This window comes from Phyllobates terribilis, unplaced genomic scaffold (assembly GCF_046119375.1).
Source record: "Phyllobates terribilis strain yellow unplaced genomic scaffold, ASM4611937v1 Scaffold_7__3_contigs__length_470593459, whole genome shotgun sequence".
Taxonomy (NCBI): domain Eukaryota; kingdom Metazoa; phylum Chordata; class Amphibia; order Anura; family Dendrobatidae; genus Phyllobates; species Phyllobates terribilis.
The window spans coordinates 178,726,192-178,734,651 of NW_027362767.1; the positions used below are offsets into that span (position 1 = coordinate 178,726,192).

Consider the following 8,460-nt stretch of genomic DNA (forward strand, 5'->3'; position numbering starts at 1 on the left):
GCTTGGCTTAGCCGAGCTCCTGTTCCCTGACAGAGCTACAGAGCTACTGTCACACTCCTCTGGCAGTGACTTATCTCCCCTCCACACGGTGTTCTGCAGCCCAATTGTTGGGTCCAGAGTCCCCTGCGCAGAATCATTGCTGGTTTACCTGCTGGGACGGCAGCAATCAGAAGTCATCCCCTATCTAGAGAGGAGCGGATCCACGTTACTGTGTTCTCTGGCCGTGGACAGGAGTGGTGTAGCAAATTTCCTGAGCTGCTGGGTTCCCCACACAGCTTGTGATTGGCCGGCCCAGAGTGACATCATCTGTTCATTGTGCAGCGCACAGGTGACATCATGCCAGTCTGTATAATGAGATGAGACTCATGGTAACCAAACTACTGGCACATGAATCATTAACAGTGGGTACAGAAAGTATTCAGACCCCTTTACATTTTTCACTCTTTGTTTCATTGCAGCCATTTGGTAAATTCTAAATAGTTCTTTTTTTTTTCTCATTAAAGTACACTCTGCCCCCCATCTTGACTGGAAAAAAACAGAAATGTAGAAATTTTTGCAGATTTATTAAAGAAAAACTGAAATATCACATGGTAATAAGTATTCAGACCCTTTGCTCAGACACTCATATGTAAGTCACATGCCGTCCATTTCCTTGTGATCCTCCTTGAGATGGTTCTACTCCTTCATTGGAGTCCAGCTGTGTTTAAACTGATAGGACTTGATTTGGAAAGGCACACACCTGTGTATATAAGACCTCACAGCTCACAGTGCATGTCAGACCAAATGAGAATCATGAGCTCAAAGGAACTGCCCAAGGAGCTCAGGTGGCAAGGCACAGATCTGGCCAAGGTTACAAAAGAATTTCTGCATTACTCAAGGTTCCTAAGAGCACAGTGGCCTCCATAATCCTTAAATGGAAGAAGCTTGGGACCACCAGAAGTCTTCCTAGACCTGGCCATCCAGCCAAACTGAGCAATCGTGGGAGAAGAGCCTTGGGGTTCTTCTTTACCTCTCTCACCAAGATCACTGTGGCTGAGCTCCAGAGATGCAGTAGGGAGATGGGAGAAAGTTCCACAAAGTCAACTTTCACTGCAGCCCTCCACCAGTCAGGCCTTTATGGCAGAGTGGCCCGACGGAAGCCTCTCCTCAGTGCAAGACATATGAAAGCCCACATCGTTTGCTCAAAAACACATGAAGGACTCCCAGACTATGAGAAATAAGATTCTCTGGTCTGATGAGACGAAGATAGAACTTTTTGGTGATAATTCTAAGCGGTATGTGTGAAGAAAACCAAGCACTGCTCATCACCTGCCCAATACAATCCCAACAGTGAAACATGGTGGTGGCAGCATCATGTTATGGGGGTGTTTTTCAGCTGCAGGGACAGGACGACTGGTTGCAATTGAAAGAAACATGAATGCGGCCAATTACAGAGTTATCCTGGATGAAAACCTCTTCCAGAGTGCTCTGGACCTCAGACTTGGCCGAAAGTTCACCTTCCAACAAGACAATGACCCTAAGCACACAGCTAAAATAACAAAGGAGTGGCTTCAGAACTACTCTGTGACCATTCTTGACTGGCCCAGCCAGAGCCCTGACCTAAACCCAATTGAGCATCTCTGGAGAGACCTGAAAATGGCTATCCAGCAACGTTCACCATCCAACCTGACGGAACAAGAGAGGATCTGCAAGGAAGAATGGCAGAGGATCCCCAAATCCAGGTGTGAAAAACTTGTTGCATCATTCCCAAGAAGACTCATGGCTGTACTAGCTCAAAAGGGGGCTTCTACTCCATACTGAGCTAAGGGTCTGAATACTTATGACCATGTGATATTTCAGTTTTTCTTTTTTAATAAATTTGCACAAATTTCTACATTTGTTTTTTTTCAGTCAAGATGGGGGCAGAGTGTACATTAATGAGAAAAAAAATCTACTTTTTAGAAATTACCAAATGGCTGCAATGAAACAAAGAGTGAAAAATTTAGAGGGGTCTGAATACTTTCCGTACCCACTGTAAATGCAAAGTAAAGACTGTGTTCATCTGCAGCAAAAACCTGCTCTCCCGGCGATAAAGAAAAACTTCCTCAATTGACTTTTTTTTTATAATAAATATCAAGGTTGGCCCACAACTTTATCCAAGTTTTTAATTTTGGCCCTCTGTGTATTTGAGTCTGACATCCCCGATCTATGGGTGCAGTGATTGTATTGACACCACAGGTGGATCACAGAATTTTATAGGTTTGGGCAGTGAAGAAAATATAATTACATTTTTACCACCAAAATTTTGTTTTAGCCCCAAGATTTTACATTTTCACACAAGAAAATGGGTAAAAATGGCACCAAAATTTGTCCCACAATTTCTGCTGAATGTAGACATACCCCATATGTTGCTGTACAATACTGCTTAGCCACACGGCGAGACTCAGTAGGAATGGAGCGCTATTTGCCTTCTGGAGCGCAGATTTTTAAAATAGTTTGCGGATTCCATACACAGAGCCCCTAAGTGCTAGAAGAGCTGAATTCCCTCCCCTCAAATGATCCCATTTTGGAGATTATACCCCTTTGGGAATTTATCTACAGGTGTTGTGACTATTTGACGCCATGGGTATTTTCCAGGAACAAGCTGCAGTGGATGTTGCTGAGTGAAAATGACAAACTGCCACTGTAGTGACCAGTAAGTTGTAGTGACCAGTAAGTTGTAGTGACCAGCTCCTGGAGACACATACCTGTAAATTAGGTGTGCTCTCATTGCTACAGGAATGTCAAATATCTGGATGCTAAATGTGGTTTAGATACACTGTGGGGCTAAGAAGGGGGGCGGCATTTGAATTTGGGAGATCAGAATTCTCTGGATTTCTTTGGGAGGCGAGGAGCTATAACATTTTTCCAGAGCCTTTGTGCTACCAGTGACGTGAAAGCCCCTATATTTCTGTTTACAGATAATGGACCTGAGTGGGGGCTTTTTTTTGTGGATTGAGTTGAATCTTTTGTTTGGAACATTTTACATAACGGTTGGGATTACATTTATCCTGCGCTCTACGCTGAGCACTTATATCGGGGTTTCCATCTAAATCTGAGTGACGTACTTCAAATGAAACCCGAGTGATCCATTCACTATAATGAGTTACTCTGGACTCCATCTGGCCTCTGTTCAGCATCGTCCTTTTCAGAATTACACAAAACTGTAGCATACGGCACTTTTATGCACGACTAATAAAAAGGTGGACACCGCCGGATCACAGGCCAGACAGTGTCCACGGTGCCTCTATCTGCCTCATTACAGGGAATCTTCCGTCGGCGTTTGTCCGAATCACGGATTTCTGAAATTTACATGGAAACCCCGGTGTAAGCGCTCAGTGCAGGGCGCAGGATAAATGTGAGGTGAGCCTTACTGCGATCTTCGAGAGGCAGAATGAACAAATCAACAGCAGGTGAAGAATTTGTTTGATTTATTTTTTTACGCCGTTCCTTGTGCGGTATAAGTGATTAGACTTTATCATTCGGGTCGATGAGAAAACAGCTATACCAGATTTATATTGGGTTTTAATGATTGACAGCTGTCACACGCTAAGACGATTTTTTTTTTTTTTTTTGCAAAAACTAGTTTTTGCATCGCCATATTTTGATAGCTATAATTTTTCCATATTTCCGCTGACAGTCATGTGACGGCTTGTTTTTTGCAGGACAGGTTGATGTTTTTATTGGTACCATTTTCGAGCACGTGACCTTTTTTGATCACTTTCTATTTTGATTTTTGGGGAGGCAGAATAAACAAAAATCAACAATTCAGAAGAAGTTTTCTTGCTGTTTTATGCCGTTCCGCGTGTTGTAAAATTGATAAGGCAGCGTTATTCTTCGGGTCAGTACGATTACAGTGATGCCTCATTTATATAATTTTTTTATATTTTGGCGTTTTTACGCAATGAAAACTATTTTATACAAAGATTTACTTTTGCATCGCTTTATTCTGACAGCTATAACTGATAGATATTTTTCCGCTGATGGAGCTGTACGGCAGCTTAGTTTTTTGCGGGATGATGATGATGATGTTTCCTGTGGTACCATTTTTATTTACATTCATCTTTGTGATGGTGTTTTATTCCACTTTCTTATTCCGTATCATGAGACAGCATTATTTATGTTTTTTTTTTCCCGGTGTTCACTGAAGGGGTTAACTAGTGTAACCGTTTTATAGGTCTGCTTGTTCCGGATGCAGAGTTACCAAATATGTGTACCTTTTTTTTTTTTTTTTTACATAAAATACTTATGGGTTTAATATATTTTTACTTAGTCCCTTTGGGACTTTTAGCAGTCTGCTCGCTGGTATAATACATTGCAGTGCTTTGTACCCGTCAGTGCTGCGCTGACACGAGCTTGTTAGACCATGCTCTGAGCATGGTGTAACTGGCGTGCCGTAGCCTGGTGACTCGGATGTCTTCATGGCAAACAATTGGGCCCTTGTGATGTTTCTGGGGCGCCAATCTGAGGGAAGAAGCCCTGTCTTGTAAATGCTGTGACCGATATCGATCGCAGCATTTGGGGGTTACACCGCTCCTGGCAGTGAGAGCCGGGTGTCAGCTGTCACTTACGCTGAACCCCCTTTGGCGATTGCCCGCGCACAGAGCCTTTGTCCGTAAAATCACCAGGACATATCCATACATCTTAGGTTGGGAAGTCCTCCCCAACCAGGATGTATGGATACGTGTAAGGTCGTGAAGGGGTTAAACGCTGCATTTTGCATTGCCGCTGCAGCCTCGCCATGACCCCATGACCTGTGTCTGACTTTGATGGGAACGCTGTTTATCGGGTGTCTGGGAGAGGTTGTGACGTGACTGCTGACCAGCCCCAATATTGGGGATCAGAAGGCCAACAGATTGCGTTAACCCCTTTACGACCAGCGCCATACATGTATGGCGACCATCAGGAGAGCAGCCTTAGGTGCCGCTGTTTAACCACTTAAAAGCCTATATCAGCATGTAAGTATTGCGAGGTGGGGTGGGTGTCTTCTATGGAATGGATTGCAGGATGCCCATGGTTTACCATGCCCGCTTATATTAAAAAGTGATAAGTTTTTAAAAATCTATAAAAAAAAAAAAAATCAGGTTTGAATCAGCCCCTTTTTTTCTAATGCAAAAATTGAAGAAAAAAAACAAAACACAGATTTAATTTTTTTTTTTTTTTTTTTTTTTTAATCGCTGTGTCCTTAGAAGTCCAGACTATCAACGTAATGTGAAGAAGAAAAACCCACACACCAGAATCGCTGTTTGTTTGTTTTTGGCCACCGAATCTCTCCCTAAAAATGCAATAAAAAGCCATCAATACCTCATCAGAAAAACTTACAGCTCAGTATAGAAAATGCAAAACATAAAAAAAAAGTAATATTTAAAATGAAAGCTGCAAGTTTTGTGTTGCCGTCCTCATACTGACCTGGAGAATCGTGACACCGCGTCTTTTTATTTTTATTATTTTTAACGCGCAATGAAGGATGTATAAAACAAAAAAGGGAGTTTTAAAAACAAGAGTTAAAAAAAAGTGTTGCAGTCTGTCTCTCCATCTAGTAATTTACGAATGATCCAGTCACTGACCGCAGGCAGAGATTTTGAAAATTGTCATAAATTGGAACACAAGTGATGATTTTTTTTTCCAGATCCCCCTTTTTTAAGGATTGCCATCAGTAGCACCTAATTGTCATTTACTTTCATTGCAGCAAAAGTACTTTGATTCGGGAGACTACAACATGGCAAAGGCCAAGATGAAGAACAAGCAGCTGCCCAGCGCGGGACCGGATAAAAACCTCGTAACGGGCGACCACATCCCCACGCCGCAGGACCTTCCACAGAGGAAATCCTCACTCGTTACCAGCAAGCTAGCGGGGTAGCCAGCCCCCTTCAGCCCGGACATTCCCCGCAGTTCACTGTACCATAGAGCTGAGATGGCTGGACTCTCGCATAGACACGTCACCTTGTCAGCACTGGACGGGCCGGTGCCTCATTGTCCCGCAATGCTACACTGGCCGATCCTCCAGTGACTCAGATAAGCTGCCATCGCTTGTTGAAAGAAGAGCCGCCAGTGGCCGTGCGGCAAGTCATTTACGTTGGGTTAATGGACAATGTTTGACAAGTTCTAGACAAACACTTGACTGTTATATAGTGTAAGATATGAGTTTTGCATTCCTTTTGTGTGTGTGGTACAGGCATGCGCAGAGACGTCACATTGGCGCCATCATACTCCCTGGGACATATGCATCGGCCAACCAAGAGTGGGGCGTACACGTCTGCGTGGAATAAAGGAGCCCGCTGCAGTATGGAGGACTTGTGCTCATGTGTAAGATAATCGTGCGAAACCTCTTCCTCCATATTTGTGATGCTGGTGAAACCCTGTACACTTAGGCTTTGTCTGTCTTCTCTGTGCTAATGGTACATTGTGATATGAGCCGGTCTCTCCGCCCCAGTTTACAGCGCCACCATGGATTTACAAAAGCAAAACTGACGTTCACAATTTTAAAACCTAAACCTTCCTATTGTATGTGATATTACCCTGGCACCACACGTCATGATGAGGGGCGATGGGGCAACCGATATGTAGTCACAGGGCTGTACCTGTGTGGTGGGCTAGTCCTCAATGCATTTATTGGTCCGTGTGAAATCAAAGCATATGACATCACCAGCCCTCCCCCCTTTTTTTTTCCCCTTTTGCTCCCTTGTTAATCGTCATGAGTGATGTGTCTGTTATTGCACTTTAGATGCCACAGTCAATAGTGACCACAGCATCTAAGCGTTAAGTAAAGCCCTCTGTCACCCCATTGCAGCCCCAGAACCAAATGTGGGACCTGGATATTTTTATCTTATACCAGGGACCCTAATAGCCCCGTGGCCTGCCATTCTGGCCCTGTTACTAAAAGCTCTAACAGGAAAATACAAATTGAACCATAGACTGCATACAAAGACTGATTTATACTTTTTATGCATTTTTTTTTTCTTGTTTTAGTAAAAATTTGATTTTTAGACTTTTGTTTGTGTTCAATATATTATGGCTTTTTAATTTTTTTTAATGTTCCCGTCCTTTTCAAGGTTTGCTCGTGGCATTTATTATCCAGATGTTTTCAGACATTTCATCATTACTTCGAAATGTGGCCAAATTTTTGCAGTTTTATTCCATCTCCTTAGTGGAGTATAAAACGTTTTTTTTTTTTTGTTTGTTTTTTTTTTATTAGTTTAATTTTATTTTTTATCTGAACAGGAAAAAAAACAAAAACAAGAAAGCTTATTGAAATTCTTAGCACAACCTTTTTTAAAAAAAAAAAAAAAAAAAATGCTCCAACTGAAGACAAGAGATAAAATTTTTTTTCTATTTATGCCACATTCATTTTACGTCAGCTCTGTTTTCGTAAATGTGTTGTAAAATCTGCCAGCTCAAAAAAGAAAGACCAAGAAAAAAATATATATACCGTAATATAAATCGGGGCCAAAGTTTTAATTTTTTTTTTAAATAAATAGAACACGAGTAGATATCTGTACCCACTAAAAAGAGGGTATTCACTTCTTTACAAATTTGTACTCTGTGGCTGCTGCTGCTAGTTGCAGAGACGTTACTGCTAGTGTCAGTTGCAGAGACGTTACTGCTAGTGTCAGTTGCAGAGACGTTACTGCTAGTGTCAGTTGCAGAGACGTTACTGCTAGTGTCAGTTGCAGAGACGTTACTGCTAGTGTCAGTTGCAGAGACGTTACTGCTAGTGTCAGTTGCAGAGACGTTACTGCTAGTGTCAGTTGCAGAGACGCCCTGCCGCAGCTACTAATCATCAGTTAGTTGCTATTTTTTTTCCCCCCCGTTTGTAACATAAATAAAGATTAACATATTTGGGTTTTCTGCGTCCTTCACTGTCTGAACTACAAAAGTATCCAATTAAATCTCACACAGTCAAGGCAATGTTTTTTTTTTTTTTCACCACACCCATGACAGCATCTGAGAGAGAGAGAGGGGGTCTGCCCCTATCACTGGACAGGAAGCCAAGAGCACAAAATAAAAGGCAACTCCCGCTTCCTCCAGTGGTTTCCTGTCCTTTGGATGTAGGAGCCTTGAACTCACTGATTGAGCAGCCGTATCATACAACGCCATGGTGTGTTCTATAGCAACCTCTAGTATAAATGGCAGTGAGTACATGGGCCCAGTTGGGTGCTGAAATGCTAACATCAGCCTGGGAGAATCTACATTTAATGCTTCAATGCCCACATACAGGTGCATCTCACTAAATTAGAATATCATCAAAATGTTAATTTATTTCAGTTCTTCAATACAAAAAGTGACACTCCTATATTATATAGAGTCATTACACACAGAGTGATCTATTTCACGTGTTTGTTTCTGTTAACCCCTTCACAACCCTGGGATTTTCCGTTTTTGTTTTTTTGCTCCCCTTGTTTTTATTTTTCGGTCAATATGGCCGTGTGAGGGCTTATTTTT

General features: G+C 42.2%; 1 protein-coding gene across 1 annotated transcript in view; it reads left to right on the plus strand.

Annotated features, from left to right (window-relative positions):
- ENSA (endosulfine alpha) overlaps positions 1-7,921 on the plus strand; it is a 53,868-nt gene extending 45,947 nt beyond the window's left edge. Inside the window, exon 3 of the mRNA XM_073639547.1 lies at positions 5,708-7,921. Coding sequence (XP_073495648.1) covers positions 5,708-5,878 — 171 coding nt within the window. The 3' untranslated portion in view covers positions 5,879-7,921. The remainder of the gene's footprint in view (positions 1-5,707) is intronic.
- Positions 7,922-8,460: the final 539 nt, after the last annotated feature.